At 40.8% G+C, this 21,114-nt stretch overlaps 1 protein-coding gene across 3 annotated transcripts in view; it reads right to left on the reverse strand.

Annotated features, from left to right (window-relative positions):
* Positions 1–12,046: 12,046 nt before the first annotated feature.
* LOC147891275 (SPX domain-containing membrane protein OsI_21475-like) overlaps positions 12,047–21,114 on the reverse strand; it is a 52,551-nt gene continuing 43,483 nt past the window's right edge. For all 3 annotated transcript variants that reach the window (XM_087389381.1, XM_087389382.1, XM_087389383.1), the window contains one exon: positions 12,047–12,478. In XM_087389381.1, coding sequence (XP_087245507.1) covers positions 12,240–12,478 — 239 coding nt within the window. In that variant the 3' untranslated portion in view covers positions 12,047–12,239. The remainder of the gene's footprint in view (positions 12,479–21,114) is intronic.

Genomic DNA, 21,114 nt, shown 5'->3' on the forward strand with positions numbered 1-21,114 from the left:
GATTGAAACATAGCATCAAGTCAAACATCAACTAAAACTATCCTTGGTACCGTAACGTCGGACCTTATGCTATCTTCAAGCCAAACATGAGAGGACCCCCATCTTGAGAGCCTACCCATCCCTAGGCACAAAGGGTACATGGCCTTTTATTAGAGGACCCCCATCTTGAGAGCCTACCCATCCCTACGCATAGAGGGTACATGATCCTTTTGTAAAGCCACCATAAATAAATAGGTAATGGCATAAATCATATATTATTTCACAATCAACAATTGGTACAAGAATGTAGAAAGCAAAAATCAAAAGGTTTCTTTTTTTTAAAAAACTCTCAACACTTCATACTAAAAAATAATGGGGTACACCCACCCCAAGACATATTAAAAGGATAATAGTGAGAAGAAGTTAAATCAATCTCTCAAGAAAACAAGGTCAAGGTCCAAAGCAAAAGAAGTCAATTACAATGTACTTGTTGCTAGATATTAGAAAAGATCTATATGGATCAATAGCTAGAATGCTGTACCATTAGCTTGAATCCTATACTAGAAACTTGACGTTGTTGTGCACCCACCCTCCTCTACCCCATCGCAACCCCTATTCTATCTTCTTGGATACAGCCTAAATCTCTCCACTCACCCTCATGCTTTTGCCCCACCTCCACCTCACCTTGTATGATGCCTAACATACCGCTGTCCTTAGGCTGTGCGACTAGTTTTGCTGGCTGTATAGGTAGCCACCCCTCTAGGTGGCTCCCATCCCTCGCTCACACGTCCTTGCTTGTGCCACCACATGTCACCCCTTCTCCTTAGCTCCTCCACATTTCTCATTCTCCTTGGGCCATATATTCACTCAACTTACTCCTCCCCTGACACCTAGTTCTTCTTTCTCTCCATGGGAAGTTCAAGAGTGGTTAATTCTTATGGTATGGTGGCCAACAGTGAAGAAAAAGAGAACCCCCCTAGTGCTCCTCTCCAAATGCCTTCTAGAGGTTTTTTACCTAACTCTTAATTTGTCCTGCAACATCATATATCTTTTTCTTGTACAATCCAAGATGTCCTCTCATGTCTATCCCATCATTTTCTAGAAGCTTGGGTCACAATTGGCATGACAGCTGATGTTAGAGCCTTGCCAACTCTTTCTATGTCCTCAATCTAGCTCCTATATGCTAGCTTGACCATGAGTGTTTGAAAGGGTTGACAACGTAAAGAAGTATCTGAAGAGAGCCCAACATACCACAAATACAACAAGGGCAAAAGACGCATTGTTCACAAGGAAACTTGTATGCTCTGAATTTCTCTCTTGTAAATCTTATTCTGAGTTATGAGCTTGTTTTTTTGAAATGAAAAACCTGAAGGTTTCCCACCTATGACATGAAATGCCTTTTCATAGCACTAACAAGCTGCTCCTTTGGGGAACTTGGACATCCTTTGAGGGATTTGCAAATAACTCCACCTATACGATCAAACATATTTTTTTTAAAGGTCCACAACAAGGCTAACTTAGAGAAGCACCAAGGAGAGATGTAAGCTCACCAAGTTGAAATGTGTCCAATATCTTGGCAACTAGGCAACCATTTCAAGTTTGTTGAAATCTACATTCTACACAAGCTTAAGTAGAGGAAGGTACCCTAAAAGTGCAAGTAACAAAAAGGGAATGTTCCTAATCCTTGCTCAAAAAGGGAGCTCCGTTACAAAGTTTGAACAAAATTGGGACTACAAAACATTATTAGATAGGTGCAAGCCAAGGAGCATGGCATAGAAACCTTATTACAAAGGAGGGAGGCAGGATCTTTGCCTTAGAAGGCTGAAATTATGTGATTCTTTACACACCAAGAAATCAGACGATGCAAATTATAGTACTTTTGAGGATGAGTGAATACTATTGGCAACATCATAGGGTTTCCCCCTCAGTTTGAAGGAATTTTAAAAATCGTCTATAGAGCATTAATCTATACGAAGGGCAAGAAAAGTGATTTTGTTAGATGGAGGGCAAGTCTTGCTTACAAAAGTATAGCTTTGTGCTCACCTTTTGACACCATCCTATGTTTTGATGAGCAACTTCAACACAAGATAGGACAAAGAAGAGAAAAGCAAACCATAAGCATACCAGGCACAAATTCTTTCATGGCAGACAAATTCAATGCAAAGCACGGTATTTTGATGGCCATGTAGCACATAGCTTTAGGCTTTTCTAAAGGAGAGTCTCGCAATATTTGATGCATGGTGCAAAGTACTTCCATAGCTAGGAGGAGCATCTCAGTTTTGGAGGAAAAGGGTCGTCTTTTAATGCATATATTTTTATGGTAGCCGAAATAGAATGGGTATCGCTTTGCTTTGATGCTATTTCTTAACATTGCTATCATAACAAGTTGAATGATTTTTGCCATTCATAAGTCCTATCCAAAAAGTAATTGGTGGAGGAATTTCCAAGAACTAGAGGTGAAAGCAGCAACAAATGAGTTGGAGATAATCTAGGAGCAAGGGCGTGGAGGTAGGGAAGCTTGAGAGAGAGAGAGAGAGAGAGAGAGAGAGACAAGGAATTAAAATAGTAAATTAAACTAGACTAATAATGAATAGGAAAGTCTAACCTTGGACCAATAGTAGTGGAACAAAAATGGAAACCAAAATAATTTCATAAAACATGAATTTCACTTTGCCAAGCTCAGCTTTCATCACTTAGGCTTCCAATTAAAACATGGCAGGCCAAAAAATTTCATGTTATTGGATCTAAATTTATAATTTCTAATATGACATATTGCATATCTATGTATAGGCATTAAAGCTTACTCTTCGTGCTTTACTTCTTGCTCCAAATAGTTAGGCTTTCTTCCCAATTTATCGTCATGGATACCGTGAAACAAAGCTTTGGACTATCCTTGCTTAACATTGAGTTTTCAAGTCATGAAAGTGAATCGTTTTGCATCTTTGATAAACTAGATGATGTGCATGATACTATGGACTTGCAGCATGGCTCTTTTCGACATCCTCTTTGGGGTGATACAAATTAGGGTTCCCTCTTTATTATCTTCTATGCAAGTAAGTGCTCATTTGGAGCCCTTGGATGATTTTCTTTATGATAGTCTAGATTAAATATGTAACATTTTTACCTCATGATATTTGTCAAGTTAATATTTCCACCAAACATTTTGGACATGTTGAAACTGTGGAAGAGATCTACCTAAAAGAAAATTGCAAGTTCGAACACTGCGGTAATTGAAAATGCAAATGGAAGGTTTCCACTTAGTCTTTCTTTCATAGATATAACATTTAGAATTATTTTGAATGAAAAATGTGAAAGAGGTACTCTAAATTTGTGCAAAAGGATAGGAAAGTAGTAGTTGCCTTTGGTCATAAAAAGGGAAGTGTTGTAGCAACAACAGTTAGATTTGATTTTCAATCAGTTCTTTGTTCTATCGATGATTTTTTACTCATAAACTTGATTTTGGATGAGAAATTTTATTTTTGGAGGTGTCTCAAATCTTTCGTTGTGATAAATCTTCCTTAATTGTTGGATATGTCATCCATATTAGCCTAAATATCTAGAGACAAACCCATTGACATAAGCAATCTATCAACTAGTGTAGGCTCTACTCTCATGTTAATGCTAGGTGGAACCTTGAAGGCTCGGTTGTTATTGTCTACATGTAATAGCTTGAGGGCTATGATGTGCATCATAGCAACTTTGACGAAGACGATCGTTGGATGAGAAATTTTATTTTTGGAGGTGTCTCAAATTTTCATTGATAAATCTTCCTTGATTGTTGGAGATTTCATCCATATTAGCCTAAATCTCTAGAGACAAACCCATTGACATAAGCAATCTCTCAACTAGTGTAGGCTCTACTATCATGTTAATGCTAGGTGGAAGCTTGAAGGCTCGTTTGTTGTTATTGTCTACACGTAATAGCTTGAGGGCTATGATGTGCGTCATAGAAACTTGATGAAGACACTCGTTTCAATAGTTGGCCTTGTGTAGATGAATTGGTTGTTGACCAATTAGTTGTAGGAAGGAGGTTTTAATACAATTTGACGAGCAGTCAAAAGTGTTTGACTTGTTGAATATGAGCCAAGTGAATGATGAAGTTCATACCATGAGATGGCTTGCCATAAGCTATCTCATTGTTTTAATAGGCTTCTTAAATTTTGAAAAGTAGAGGTTTTGCTTGTATGATGAGGATAATATGAATGGCTCGAGGGGGTCACTATGTATAAAACCTCTATATCACGTGCTTTCAAGGCCTATTTTTAAAATCCCTTATCTGTAAATTTTTCATGAATAAAATGTATCCTTTTTCTATACAAATCTGTAACTTTTTTCTAAAACTATATTAAATACTCCCTTATGTATATTAATTTTTGTAAATTTTAGAAATAAAAAATATCCTTCTGTTGAACTCACGTGATAGGATTACATATGATGATTGACCTCCCCGCGATGAATGGAATGATGGTGTATATAGCTTGTCCACTTGGGTTGTGAACATATGTAAGTTGTAACTAAAAGAGATGTAAGAATACTTCTTTTATGCAGGCTTGTAGATTCTATCCACATGGTCTACACACTCAGGGCATCTTCCCACATCCCCCCATAACTAGGCCATTCATTATTCACAAGCCATCTACATCTATGGATGGATATTAGATGCATCTGAGGATGTAAAAAAACAAAAAGAAATTGGAAAGGCAAGACCAACAACAAGGCTGTACAAAATCATATCTTACTACTATAAAAGCACTCTATGTGAATTCTTCAAATATAACACCTAAATGTAGATAGACACATAGGTGATTTGTGAATGCCCTCAACACAAGCATGCTATCCAAATCGTATTTCCATAGAGAATATATGAATCTTAAAAATAGAAAATAATCCAACTTGACCATAGGGTTGTTCACAGTTCATAACACAATTCGATGGGCATGTAAAATTCTCTATATTTGTGCATGTGCATGGTGCGTAGCTGCACAAAATCCGTGTATGTGGGCCATCATGGAATGTTCAAGTGGTAGATGGCCATGAAACTTTTCACAAGTTATAAGTAGAGCAGGTTTTGTATCCTTGCAAAGTTTCATGTCCGTTGGGAAACACCTGAGTCGATGGGCATGCAAATTTCTCCATATTTGTCCACATGCATGGTTCACACTACATATGTGCATAAAATTTGCATATGTGGACCATCATAGAATGTTGCTAGATGACCATACAAATTTTTATGTGTGTTTAAGTAGAGTAGGTTTCATGTACTCACAAAGTTCCATATCGATTAGAAACATTAATGTGAGTGAGCATGCAAAATTTCCCATTTTTGCAAATGCATGTTGCATAGGTGCATGAAATTCGCATGTGTGAACCATCATGGATTTAAGTGGTAGAAGGCCATGCAAGTTTTCATGGGTGTTTTATTAGAGTAGGTTTCATTTTTTTGCAAAGTTTTGTATGGATCGGGGAACATCTCAATCCATGGGCATGCAAAACCTCCCATCTGTGACCATGCATGGTGTGTAGGTGCATGAAAATTGCATTTGTGGACCATCGTAGAATGTCCAAAGTGTTAGATGGCCATTCAATCTTGGATGGGTGCTAATTATGGTAAGTTTCATGTCCTTCCAAAGTTTTTTTTTGGGAAGAGGAACATGTGGATGGATGCGCATGCAAAATTCCCCATTTGTGCACATGCATGGTGCATAGGTGCATGAAATTCCCATCTGTGGACCATCGTGCATGGAATGCTCAAGTGCCCAATGGCCATGAACTTTAAATGGGCTGTAATTAGACTAGGTTTTATTTCCTAATAAATTTTCATATCAATGGGAGAACATCTGGGTGGGTGGGCATGTGAGATTCTAAATTTGTTTACATGCACGCTGCATAGTGCATGAAATTTGCATATGTGGACCATCATCGAATGGTCTAATTTAAGATGGCCATGAAACCTTAATCCATTGTAACATAGGTTAATCTTCATGTCCTCGCAAAGTTTCATGTTGATCAGGAAACATTTGGGTGAGTGGCATGCACAATTTCCCATTTGTACACATGTGTGGTGCATAGGTGCATGAAAATCACATAACCATGGAAGGTCAAGTGTCAGATGTCCATGAAACTTCAAATTGGTGTTACTTAGAGTAATTTTCATGTTGCTACAAATTTTTATGTCAATACTAGAACATTTGGGTGGGTGCACAAATGGAATTCCCCATTTCAGCACATGCATGTTGCATAGGTGCATGAAATTCGCACATGTGGACCATCATGGAATGGTCAAGTGTTAGATGGCCATGAAAACACCGGGTATATGAAACCTGTTATGAGCAATTTATCAATTTCTTCTTTGACCAACTTGGCATAGTTAGGATTCATTCAATATCTCTGCTGCACCACCGAAACTGCATCCTTTTTCATATTTATGCGGTGAACACACATGCTCGGATTTGTTCCCTTCATGTCAGTGTATTCTCAAGAAAAAATATATTTAAATTCCATTAATAATTACATCAGTTCCATTTTTAAAGTATGTTCCATGTGCACACTTAGTTTTACTGTCTATGGCTTTTCTGTCATGCCTAAATTCAGTTCTTTCAACTCATCTTCTTTTACCCTTGCTGTTTTTTGCATTTGCTCCTCATAGGAGGCTCATATGCTTTGACTGCCTTACAAAAGACATCTTCGCTCCATTTTTGCTTGGCGGATTCTTCATCCAGATCTTCTTCACATTTTGGATTGACTTGGTTTTTTCCCTCTTTTTGCCGGATCCTTATCAAACGTCAACTGGTTTTGCCAACATTACTTGATAGGTTGTTGCCACTTTTGCATGTTGCTACACTATATGGCCTACATCCACCTCAAAGAGTGAAACTATCGATGGATTTGCATCCAAAAATTCTTGCTCCTCGTCATCGTCTATCTGTGATAGTATATTGACGCACTATGCAATGAATTGTCTATTTTCCTTTTCCAGTACCGCCTTTGGGACCATGTCCAGGCGGAGTTTCTTTTTCTCGCTTCGGGTTTTGATGTTAGAGGCACCCCAATCCTGTTTCGCCTTGGTTGTTTTAAACCATGGTCTTCCCAACAACATCAGATAGGAGAAATCTCCCTTTTTCATCTAGAGGACCACAAAATTTTCTTTAAATGACATGCGTTGAATTACAAGTTGCTGATTTTGAACAATACCTAGTGGTTGATGATCAGCCATTTTGACCTGAAAAGGTGCTTCATCCATCTCCGTCAAAACGATCTTCTCATACATACTGTGTGGGAGGATATTCACACCCGAGCCCCTATCTAGCAATGTTCTTTGTATTTCTTGACCATTATAATGCACCTTGACTACCGAGACTTTATAGTCCACATTGTCTTGTTCTATGTGCAATAGTGGTGGTCCTTCCAATGATTGCTTATCATCTGATTGACATAAAAATTATATATTTTTTTGCTCTTGTTTTCCCCCTTGTAGTTTTTTAAAGAAATTCTCACAAAACATAGGAGCCAAACTCAATAGTTGATCTAATGTGATCTCTATAGAGACTTGCTTCAAGGCGTGGAACAATTCAGCCAAGCAGGTTTCTTCCTCCTCCTTTTGGCTAGTCTCCCCCTACTCCTGAACTATTGATTGGTTCTCCAACTCTCGGCTACTTATTGCGTTTGCAGTCGGCGGATCCTTTCTCGGACTCAACATCGAGATGTGACCCGGACTTGACTTCCGACTTATTGCCGGACTGGTGATCATATTAGGTTTTGGATTTTCCAGATTGATCCATTCTTGTGGATCCATTGATTGCCAAACTCTTGTCTTTGCCTCTTTGGCTTGTGCCTTCTGTATTTCTTTCAATGCTGCTGTTCGGACTTCTTCTTAGTCTTTCCATCTAAGAGCTTTCTCTTTTACTACTTTCTTTGCTTGTGGTGTCTCCTGGACTGGTCCTTTTGATTTGGTCACTGCTAGAACTTCCACACTCGCTGTTTTTTCGGTATTATTTCAATCAGGATACACTCCGAACAATCACATAACTCATGCAGGTCGCGCTACCTATCCTTGTTGTATGACGCTGCTCTGCCTCTCAGTGTATTTGGTAGTTTTGTATCAACACTGCATTGGCTTGCAGGGGCTATTGTGTTGCTTGAGGTGGTGGTGGACATTGATTTCCATATCGGACAATTGGAATTCCCCTTTCAACCCGGTGTTTCACCCATAGGGCACAATCGGGTCCCGGACGGTGACCATCCATTCCTAGGCAATAGCCACATTGTCCCGATTGTTATTGATTCCAATTAGTTTGTTGGTCCCAGTTCATTTGCTGTCCCCAATTTCTTTGTTGTTGTTGTTGTTGTTGTTGAGATTGTTAATACTGCTGCCACTGCTATGCCACGACCGCTGCATTCGCTCCAATAGCTACCTTATTGGCGCCCATTGCTGGAGTTCTCTGTGTCTCACACTGTAATTGTGGTTGGTTTTGATTCACTCCCAAAGTTTGCAGCTTTTGATACACTAATTTCTCCAAATTAGAGGTTGAAGGAGTCTTTTTCTACTTCTGCTTTTCTTTCTTCATCTTCTTTTTTTTCTTTTTGGCTTTCTTTGCTACCTTCTTTTTCTTCTTCTTCTTCTTCTTCTTCTTCTTTGAGTCAGTTTCTAAATCACTTTCGTACTAATTACTCCTCGAGTTGGATTTGGATTTGAATTCACTGTCCAATTCATCTGAATCTTCTTCGGATTCCACCGCGAATTTCAGCTCTTTTGGTTGCATCAACAAGGATATTGAACCCATTTACACCTGTTGGAAGTACAAGACCCCCAACTGAACTGCGAATTTCCAGTTTTAGTCCCTTGCAAAAATATTCCGCCATCGTTTCAGTGGTTGGTCTTTCTGATGCATCCAATCATGCATTTAGATTCAAACATTGCTAGACGCAGTCTTCTACGGAGAGTTTCTTTTGCTTCAATTGCCTTAGCTTTCTTCTAACATCACTATAGGGGTTGTCTCTTTTCAAAACCTCTCCAAAAACTTTCTTTACGTCATGATAAGTGGCAAAATTTCCCACTCCATATGGGCTAAACCACCGCATAGCTATTCTAGCTACGAGCTGTTGCAATTTTTCTGGATCCCCAAAAAAGGCGTCGAAACTACTGGCTTGCCACCGAGTTTCGAATTGCACAAAATGACTGTCTGGATCCTCTTTATCTTTACTATGAAACTCTGAAAATTTGCATTTCAAACTTGCTACGTGTGGGTATGCCATCGAATGGACTCGTTTATTCGGCCTATGTACTAGTGGACTTGCAGGTGACGGCGGTGGTGAGTTTCTACATAGACTCCTTGGACTGTTTGGTAAAGTATGAAAACCTAGATTCTCTTCATCTTCGTCACATTCTGCGTCCAAATTACATTTGTTTTCTTCCTCGGATCTTTCGTCCAAATTTGTTTCTTTATCTTTGGATCTTTTGTTCGAAAAACTGCTGCTTTTTCTTCGCATCTCTTGTCCGAATTTTGTTGTCTTGCTTCGGAGTCTTCGTCCGAGTGTTCTTCTATTTCTTCAAAATCTTCGTCCGATTCTTCATCTCTATCGTTGCTATCTGCAACTATGTCTTCCATTGCTTGTCCAAAATCTGTTGCTACTTCATCCCCAAGGTCTTCAAGCTCTGAAAGATCTGGTGGCAATTCATCTATATCCTCTTCATTTGTTTGAAGGAGATCAAATGGTAGTCGACAATTGATTGTAGTTGGATTAGCTTGGTTTCTCCAAGAATGCTGGAAATCGCGAGATCTCCCCTTGATTCATCCTATGAGCTTTCGACTTCGGTGTCTTCCCTTTTCGCCATTTGTTGCTCTTGCTGTCTCCAAAGTCGGAGTTGCAAGTGCGTACGCTGAGATATGGGATTGTCGTCTTGGCTATTTGCAGACATTCATTCTTCTATATACGCATTGCCATGCCAAGGACGTTAGTATACTCAATTCAAATGAATGTGCTTATACCTGAGTTGGAACTCGTTCGAGACTGCTAGAGCCCGCCATCTTCCGAAAACATCGGACTGAGGGGATCTCATCTCCCAGACTAAATTTTCTACTCTACAATCCCGGATGTGGTATGCGGACGACCACATTGTCGCCCCGATGCGTCGAAAATCTTCATGGCTCACAAGACACTAGTCTTGATCTTTGATTACCGAATAGGTTGATTGGTATTCGAACCCGCAGGATCGCCAGTGTTAATGGAATACAAAACTCCATTCTTGGGGGGTGTGAAAATAGAGAACTAAACTAACTGTGCATTGCTAAAGGAGAGAACTGAGATCCACGGGTTATTCAAGATATTATCACTACAGGACTGAATACACCTCTCTCTCTCATGCTCAAAGGGAAATAAGGAAATAGATACAACATTGCACTCAGAAAAGCACTAATGGAAAAATAATGTGCATGATAGACAACAGTTGAAATTGTATTCGTTCCACTCTCTGTCTGTCTCTTACATTCTTGCTATATCCGACTCCACGGTTGGTATTTCACTTACAACTTCTAACCGTTAAGACTCTCGAGCATTCCAATACTAAAGTCGGCTTAGTTATTTTACCCCTTAACAGGACAACAATCGAAAGATCACAACAAAAGCAAAAGAAAGCATGCAAATAAGCATATGAGGGAGATTGGGTACTCCAGTTCTAGAAAACCAATCTTAGAAAGATGAAAGGGAAAGAAAAGGTATACCCAAAGTTGTCTCCTAGATACTAGGGGCTATTCCGAATTAGTGAGCCCATAAATGAAATCACATATCGACGAGAGGACCAGACTTGAAAGATTTGACAATGCCTTTCATGTGAGCCTTCTAAAGAAGTGCCAAGGATCGAGACCCACAGAACCAGTTCAACAAGAGCCCCCAAAGGTGGAAGAGATGGGGGACCAACATAGATTGTGTATCACACAGAGAAAAAAGGACCCAGAGGAAAGGTTACCCACAGGTACCTTGTCAAGTTCAAGAACTATACGGCACTAGATGCCAAGTGAGTAGATGAGGAGTTCTTCTCATAGTATCCTCAAGTTTTACAATTGTATCACGAAGCTCTTCCGTTGAGGGCAACTGATTAGAAGCTGAGAAGATGTCACCAATTGGTACTTCTCCCAAGAAATAAAGAGGAATCTTCATTTCGGTCAAAGAAAGTGAACTCTTGTTAACTCGAATAAGTTTTATTTACTTTGCTTTGCATCTGTAAATGAGAATTGTGGGGACGCCCACCAGGGACTGAATTAGAATGCATAACCTCTAATGGGTTAAAGTGTTTCATATTGTTTATGCAAGATGCGGGACTTTGGTGAGTGTTTAATCCACCCACTTGATAAGGGACAGAGCACTACACATTGGAGCCTCATGGAATGAAGGGCCCCCTTGAGTTGAAAGCAGCTATATTGAGAATTGTACCCAAACTCTACTCACGAGACTCCCTCGTGAGCCACCTCGTACAAAGAGATTTCTATTTCAATAAAGACCTTCGGGGGGGCCAGCCCTTATTTGTGGCTCTATTGCTGTGTTTTTCCTTCTCTCCTCCCCTCACTCTATCTATATTGCAATTCTGCCCAGCTCTTTTCCAAGCTGTCTCACATCCACCTGTGGGAAGATCTCTAAATTTTGTGCTTTTATCAAATGGAACATTCATTACAAATCTTTCAGATTTATTTCAATAAAAATGAAACCTTAGCTTGCATGATTCATACAAGGTTGTCAATATGTGTGACAACAGATATTGTGATTCAAGAGCTAACCTTTTACACGAACAAAAACAAAGCACAACTACCATTTAAGTTGTATAGATCCTTTTGGTTTTCTATATTAGACTTCTATTGACATAAAATTACTACAATCAAGATCCATAGTAGCTCCCCTTGATACTTTATCTTGAGAATGAGGTGTTTCTATGACTTTTACCTCACTATAATATACTCCATAGTTAATGCCACGAAGATTCCAATAAAGTTTTAGTAATGTCCTTAGTTGACCTATTGTTCCCGCCATACTGCATTAAATTATGTTCTAAAGAGTCAGAGCTGTACAAATTAGGCTGAAACCAATTTATATAAAAAATCAAGAAAAGAATATACATATTGTGTGATATTCCTGGAGTACATTATACTTCCAATTGGAGAAGACTATAAAGGCTTGATGCTGTGCCCACTTCCTCACAACAGAGACATTATTTCATTGAAAAAGTAACTCATGATACAGAGGCTTGTCTCTGTTTCAACAATCTTAGAATCTCAGAAAAGGAGGTTATAAGAATAGAAAGTAGCTATCAATGATACAATCCCAAAAAATAATGTCGGCGCTAACGTCACATTCATAAGCAAACTTGTCCCCAAGTACCCTGCCAATGTTATGGTGCCATCAGCTACAACACGAGCTAGAGTACCAGCCTCCGTAGAGAGCAAACCATTATTATATGTACCACGTGCAAGCCTTGAAGACATCACTTTTGAAAGCAGTGATAAATTTACCCCTGGCAAACAGCATGTAATTGTAAAATGAGTCACGATATCATATGGACACAAGTACAACATTGCCAATCGGCATCAAATGATTAGTCCACACACAAGAAGATGGATTAGTCCACACATCAAATGATTAGTCCACACACCAGGAAGATGGATTCTTCAACAACTCTTCCAGAAAATAATAACACTTTCTATTTGTAAGAGCAATCAAGTCGTTACAAAGAAAAAGCTTCAAGGCAAGAACTGCACCCCACTATTAAAAAATTCAGAGGTCATCTACAATGCTCTCCCATATTTGATAACACATACCAATAAGACCTTTTTACTGCATCTTGATTCTGAAACTACAATTTCAAAAAGGTCACTTATGTGCATGTACACCCAACACCAGTCTGTATGGAGCATTCCTCCTTCCACAATTTTATCATTCTTGGAAACCTCAACCCATAATCTGCAGTTATCTTTCTGATCAGCAATGATTATTGTTACACAAGAACTTCCACACCCTCTCCCACAGGGGTGCCCTCGGTCATCGAATGGGATGTCCCATTTGATCCTACTGTCCCATCGCGTCCCATTTGTCACATGTGTCATGCTCCATTTTATTTTATTTTGAAAAAATTGCGCCAAACTGATTTTTGGCCTGCCAATAGCGAAGTTCTATACAAACCCCCTCTTTCCCCCACTATGATCTCACTCTAAGCATTTACCTCTTGACTCTTGAGTATCCCCTTGCCATCTCCATCAAGTGACGAGCATCTCTCTCCCTCTCCACCAAGCATCAAGCATCTCCATCTCTCTCCCTCTCCATCTCCATCAAGCACCAAAGATAACATCATTGTGTTTCAAGAATCAAATCTCAACAAGTTTTAAAATATTGTACAAAGTACCTACTCAAACTCTAAACTCTACATCTTTTTCTTTTGTATCAACTATACCATCGGATGTATAATCAAGGTTTTTTAGTTCATTTAGTACCATAATAATATCAAATGGCACGCATCAGACGCGATCATACGTGCTCTCCCACCAGAACTTACACTTGTTTTTGAAGTTTGCATTAAGACGACTAGTCCATATCTGTCTAGATCCTTCTCAAACTTGGTTTCTCTATCTATATCAACCATGAAGCTGCCATTACTGAATCTGCTTTGCATGTAATGAATGAATATTATTAAAAATACCATTATGTTCTTAACCACTCAGTTCTGAACCATATATGTGGATTTCAATCTTATAATAGTCACAAGGTTGAAAACCATAAGCTCCATCATGCGTAGCAAGGACTAGCCATAGAGCATGATTTGACTCCCACCAAAGACATATGGCTTAAATGTGGTGTTACTTTGATAGGAGATGGATGGAGTGACACTAGGAGCTGCTCTATTCAAGGCATCATTGCATACTCCAAATGGAGCTATTGATAATTCAGAGGAGGGAAAGTCAGCCGAGAGGCTGGCTAGCATTTTGGAAGGCGTGTGGTCCTAACCCCCTTCATGGTGGAATCTTGGTAATATGTGAGAATTAGAGAGGTATTGAGGCCCCCCTGATGCACAGGTGACATGTGGATACAAGGAATAAATCCCATATACAATGGGATCATGAAAGGGACTTGGTATAAAATAAGGAAAGAGTAAGACCCTCCTTTAGTCTTGCCCGCCTTTTGCTGGGGGCTGAAGGAGGCTGAGTGTGGCTAGGAGGCAGGGGAGTGGGACCCCCTGTACTCGGCGCTTCCGGTGGTAGGTTGCCATGTGGCAACTACCCTACAAACCCACTCCACTTAGGCACACATGGCCCCATTGGCTATGATCATCTTTCTCAACTCTATCTTAATCAAGCATCCATACCACACAAGTGTGCTTGGAATCACTATCGCTTAGAACTTGTCTAATCACAAAGATGTGTAAAACCACATAGTCTAGAGTGCAGCTCCAACATTGGTAATATTGGCTTCATCACAAGTCACAACAGCCCCAGCTGGTGACTTTGCCTCTGGGGGATTTCTTTGGGTCCTTGAATCGGCATTGATCATCCTGAAATTCCACAAGCATGTGTTGATCATGAGCCATGGATGGAACGGAAACAAGTCATGAACATACCAAACATCATGGATATACTTTTTCTTTCCTAAATCCAGAAGGATGGGAACATCTCCCACTCATGTGATGTCCTAAGTGGCATCATGAACAGGTTTGATTTCTTCAAACCACTCTTTCTTGTGAGTCAGGTGCTTCGATGCGCCACTATCTAGATACCAAGTATCTATGGCAGCAAATGAAGAATCCCCAGATGAAGCAAGAAAGCATCATGTGCAACTAAATCCCCCCTGGCACCAAAGCTATCTTGAAATGCAGTAAATGTCACCAGGCTGTAAATATCCTAAGTCAAAGTATTGAGTTGACCATTTATTTGATCATAATAATCAAAGAGTTTTCTATTTGTGTTAATTATAGTCAAAGAGTTCCTTTAATGGTCAAAGATACTTGACTTAGGTCAAGTAAGCCTGATTTCGATCGGGGAGACTTGGTTTATTACCAAGAGGGTTAACTGCGGTTAACCAGAGAACCACAGAGCTGACTACGGTCAGAGAGAGTTGACTTCGGTCAATGAGACTTGGCATACACCAAGAGGGTTAACTATAGTTAACCAAGTTGTGCCAACTTCGGTTGGAGAGCCTTGGCCATAATTAAGGTGCCTCGACTGTTGGTCAAAGCCCCCTTAATTATGATCAAGAGCGTTGACTCCGGTCAACCATAGAATATATATATATATATATATATATATTTGTTATGTGCACACATGTGTTCAATGGGGATGGCCACAGTGACTAGAATAGTCTAGAGATTATTTGCATGCAAAAGCGCTAACCATTAATGGGTGCCATGGTTGTGCGCTTTAGTTATTTTTTGCAATTTGCAGGTATCAAGTGGGGTTTAAATCCCAAGCGCTATGGAGCCTGACAAGCATCTAGGAGTACGTTCGCGTGACCAAATGCTTTGAGGACTCCAGAAGTTGCCCTTTAGTGGCATGTATCTAGTTTTCAGTTAGGAAAGTTGACAAGTGGCATGTTGCCCAAAAAAGAGAGCCTGAGGGCTCATGTAATACTTCACACTTTGGATTTTTGGAGCTCAGCTTCAACGCTGAACTCTCCGTGTATTAAAATCCTTCAAGTAATAAAAATACCTTTAGGGGGGTCCAGCCCAACGATTGTCCTGGGCCCTAGCATGTTTGCAGAGAGAGCGAGAGAGTGAGAGTTTCTATAGTTTAATGAGGCTGGCTGTTCATAGTGAATGAAAGACACGCCAGATTTCATTGGTATCAGAACTTGGGATTCACCATCTTCTCATGTGGTGACGATCCAAGAAAGTTTTAAGGCCATGTAGTTGGGTGATCAGAAGATCATTGGACCCTTGATGCTCTATTTTGGTTGCCTGCAAATTTCGCCAATAGTGGGCTACGGGTTTTGGTTGTCAAGCACTGGCTTTTTATGTCTGGTGATTATCTACCATTGGATGCACCGATGAAGGATATACGCAGAGAAAGGAGCATTGATGAAGGCTATATGCAGGACGGTGACCAGACAAAGTGCGAACATTCATGGGGTCCTGCAGCTGGCAAGCTAAGCGAGTAGTTAGGAGCATGGGTTTACGTCGTTCCTTGGAGAGAGCTTTGAGCAGACAATTTCAGGCGGAGAATCAGCAAGACACAGGCTACCCATGGGTGACAGAGATGCGTGACGTGACGGAAGGAGGGAAAAAAAATGGACGACGCTAATCTTTGGCGCAGGTGTTTGGTGGAATAGCGCAAGTCCGATATTGCTGATGGTGTACGCGCATCCGGGACTGGAGATGTGAATGCAAATCAGTTTGGACATATTCTGTCACGCTCTTTGTGTGGTGACGACGCCTTCATGCATAGCAACGCCTTCACATGCAAGTTCGCCATTTGACGGAGATACCTTCACGTGCGTTGGATCTTTTACGCAGGAGTGGGCTGATAAGAAATGCTAGGTGGATGTGGTAGTGACACGTGGCCACACGTGTGTGATGACGTGTCACACGTGGCAAATGAGCAACAGGCAGGTGACATGGCAGTACACGTGTGAAGTCTCACATGGCACACGAGTGACACGTGGCATGCTAACATGGCACAAGCATGTGCAGAGATGACGTGGTAGACACGTGGCAGCCAGCCTGGCAGACTTGTGGTTAAGTTAAATTGAACACAGTTAGGGACTTTAGTTAGAGCATTAGTCATAGACTAACCAGACCCTCCATCTAACCAGACTGTCTGACTAACTAGACTAGACTGGTCCAATTAACCAGTTTGGTTCAGTTAGTGGTCTAGTTACAAACCAACTAGTCTGTCCATCCAACCAGACCAAAACAGCACCAGTCTGGTTAGTGTAACCAGCTGGTTACTCATCTAGTTACTGTTTTTTTTTTAAATAAGAGGAAAATTTTCTGTCAGTTTTCTTTGTCTGTCAGAGATAGTCTATATTGTCAGAAAATCAGCAGAAACACAGCAAAAATCAGAGATTTGCAGAAAAAGAATATGCATGCCTTTGAGCAGTGAAAAAGGGGAAAACAGATGCATTTTGAATGTCATTTGCAGTAGCCAGAAAAGGGGCACACAGCTTTGAGTTCATGCCTTGAGTTGATAGCCTGTACTGGCACAAGTTGTGGGTGCAATACACCTCTTGTTGAGGTATTTTCTCCTTGAAAAAAAAGGCTGAGTGCATCAATTCATACACCGTGTATGAGAAAAGTTTGCAAATCTCAAGTAAATTGCAGAAATGGCTTCGCAAGGACATGCACAGTCATCCCATGAAGGGAATGCAGCCACTGACACTGTCAGGCAGGAAGAGGGCATGCAGCCTCATAGGCAAAGCACTTACAGAGAATTGATCGCTCAGTTAGCAGAGGCAAGAAGGTTTGTTTTGCACATTAATGCAGTCCCTTCTTGAAGAAGGGCCAGAGAAGCCTCCTGCAAGAGCAACTCAGAAGAAAAGTGACAGGAAAAGATCCCTAAGTTCTACTCCTACTCCCTCCTATGATGATGTATCGAGGAAGAGTAAGAAGCCCCGTCATGAGGGCAGAAGAAAGAGGAAGAGAGACGAGTCTATGTCCAAGAAGAAGAAGGCCAAGCATCATAGTAAATCTCCTAGTTCTTCCTTTTCTTCCAGTTCCAGTTCTACTTCCTCATCATTCTCTTCAAAATCATCATTTGGGTCTAGGAAGAAGAAATCAACCAAGAGAAAGCATGCAGCATCAAAGATGGTAAAGATTCGGGAGTTTCAAGATGGTGGAAAGTCAGTCAGATTTGCCATATTTTAATGGCCTGTATCGTCAAGCCAAGAAGGCAATGCAGTTTTTAAGGCAATTTGATGCTGCCTTTGGTTCTGAAAATTTCAGCGAGTCTTCCAAGCTTCGAATGGTTGGTTTGCACTTGACTGGTATAGCAAGTGCATGGTGGAATGCCCGAACAGTAAATGGCACAGCTCCCAAGAAGTGGAAGGGCTTCAAGAAAGCCCTCTACAAACAATTCATGCCCAAACAGTTTCGGGATCATGTTCTTCTTGCTTGGGAAAGTTTGCATATGACACCCCAGGATACAGTTGAGACTTATAATCAGAAATTTTGGGATTCATATCTGCAAATTTCTCCCTTTAAGAAAGTCTCAAATAAAACCCGACTCAGAAAATATCGGGTGGGACTCAATTCCAAGATTCAGGCCCAAGTGAATACCAAGGATATCACAGACATTTCGGATCTTATGCATGCAGCCAGTGTGGCTAGTCTCATGTACATGCAGGATCCTACTACTGTGCCTTCACTTCAGGCCGATGTACCGGGGGATAAAAAGCCAGCGACCCCCAAGTTCGAAACAAGAGAGTTTCCCAAGGCTCAGGAGAGGGGATTTCAGCCTCAAGAGCCGACGGGAAACCAGGTACAAAGGCCCTATAAGGGAAGACCACAGTTTACCCCTGAACAGATTGAAACTTTCATGAAAGAGGGTAAATGCTTTAGATGTGGCAAAGAGGGGCATGTGGCTGCCCAATGCCCAGAAAAGCCTTCAACTCCAAAGAAAAAAGACGCAAAGAAGCCACGGGGACCGCACAAGCCAATGGCAGGAGGAATTCCTGACATATTAGGTCATATTTCAAACCCAGAGGAATGAGATTGCTGCTATCATGGGGCAAAGTCAAAGACCCAGCAAGCACTGATTTTATTTGATCCGGGGGCTACCAATAATTTTATATCAGAGGATTTAGCCTTGAGGCTAGGAATAAAGATGGAGGAGTTGGGCAGGGCTCTGGATGCCGGCCAGATCTTCTATGGGAACCCTGTGCCAGTCACTCCCTTGATAGGGAAGCTCCGTCTTCATGTACAGAGTTATGTGGATCAGGAAAACTTCTTCATTTCTCCACTGAAACGTCATGATGTAGTCTTGGATATGCCTTGGTTCCATCGCAAGGCAGTGAAGTTGACTCTTCCTGAAAGAGTGTTGGAGTTTGTATATAGGGACAAAGTACACCCTGTGGTTGCTAGGAATAGAGGGGAAACTATTCCCATTGTATCAAATAGTTCTGTTGGAAAAGAAATAAAGTCTGTAGTTTCAGCTTACATGGTTTTTGTAAAAGACAGAGATATGGAAATGCATGCTGAAATAAGTAAGGCAAATCAGAATAAATTTATATTTCTTGAAAATTTTAAAGATTGCTTTTCTGACGCTTTGCCAAGGGAGCTACCCCCTGAGTGACCTGAGGATCATGGCATAGAACTCATTCCTGGCAGTGAGCCACCCAATAGGCCCCCATACAAAGTTAGTGCAACTCAGCAAGAGGAGATTATGCCTCAAGTGCAGAACTTGTTGTCCAAGGGGCTGATTCAGTCCAGTTCTTCTCTTTTTTGCTCCCCTATACTGCTGGTACAGAAGAGAGATGGTTCATTTCATATGTGCGTCGATTATCACGCTCTTAATAAAATGACCATCAAGAATAGATTCCCTATTCCACCCATTGATGATGTGCTAGATCAGTTAAATGGGGCTTCCGTTTTCAGCAGGATAGACTTAAAGAGTGGCTATCACCAAGTGAGGATACAGCCTCAAGATGTGCATAAGACAACGTTCCACACGACTTGTGGGTTGTAATAATATCTGGTGATGCCTTTTGGATTGACTAATGCCCCAGCTACTTTCAATAGGATGATGGATCGCATCTTCCAACCCTACAGACAGCTCACTGGTACCTTCTTCGATGACATAATTGTCTTTTCTAAGTCCGAAGAAGAGCATAAGGAACATCTTGCCACACTGTTTCAAGAGTTGAGAAATCACCAGCTCTATGCAAATAGTAAGAAAAGTGAATTCTTCCTGGAGCAGATCCATTACTTGGGGCATATAATATCCAAAGATGGGATACGGATGGATCCGACAAAGATCCAAGCCATTTAACGGGCCAGAGCTGAAAACTGTGCATGAAGTCCGAAGTTTCCTAGGCCTGTGTTCTTACTACAAAAGATGTATCACGCATTTTGTGGATATAGCCGCTCCACTCCATGATCTTACTAAGAAAAGTGCAGCTTTCAGATGGGGAATTCCTCAAAAGATAGCCCTCACGACACTCAAAGAAAGGCTGACCACAGAGCCAATCTTAATAGTTCCACATTTGTATCAGTCATTCGAGGTGGATTGTGACGCTTGTGAGGAATATGTTAGGGCTGCATTGCATCAAAATGGTCATGTAGTGGCCTTTGAAAGCAAGAGACTCCGGAATGCAGAAAGATATCTTGGAATCTATGCGAAAGAGTTGATGGCTGTAATTCATGCCATCCATACATGGAAGCATTATCTTTTGGGTGCAGATTTTACTGTTAAAACAGATCACCAAAGTATGAGATACTTTCTGACTCAGAAAAAGCTCTTCGAGAAGCATATGAAATGGGCAAATATTCTGTCAATGTACCATTTTCAAATTGTCCGTACTCCAAGAGTTCGAAACAGAGTGGCAGATGCCTTGTCCCGAAGACCCTAGGTCAATAATGTGACTATTGCTTATCATCAAGACCTGGAAGACAAGAGGGAGCAATATGCTCATGATGCAGATTTTGGTGAGATTTTACAGCAAATACAAGAGGGGCAGTCCACCAGTCACTATTCCTTGAAAGATGGGTATCTAATGAATGATGACTGCCTATGCATTACCCAGTATGAAAGATGGGTTTCTAATGAAAGATGACTGCCTATGCATTACCCAGTAGATAAGGAAAAAGATTTTGGAAGAATGCCATGCACCTCCCTATGCTGGGCATGGCATTCTCCCTATGCTGGGCATAGAGGAATTACAGCAACAACTCAAGCACTAGAGAGGTACTTCTTTTGGCCAGGAATGCGGAAAGATATACATCAGTTTGTTACTGAATGTCTTACCTGTCAGAAAGTGAAGTATGATAGATGGAAGGCACTTGGCCTACTTATGCCTCTTCCTGTGCCTCAGGCACTGTGGGAAAGTATTGCAATGAGCTTCATTTTTAATTTGCCAAGATCAAAGTCAGGGAATGATGGGATATGGACTATCATTGATAGATTTAGCAAGCAAGCTCATTTCATTCCGGTTCGCAAAACCATAAAGGCAGAT

Source organism: Dipteris shenzhenensis, chromosome 18 (assembly GCF_047967505.1).
Source record: "Dipteris shenzhenensis isolate YYH24624 ecotype China chromosome 18, Dip_SZ_1.0, whole genome shotgun sequence".
NCBI lineage: Eukaryota > Viridiplantae > Streptophyta > Polypodiopsida > Gleicheniales > Dipteridaceae > Dipteris > Dipteris shenzhenensis.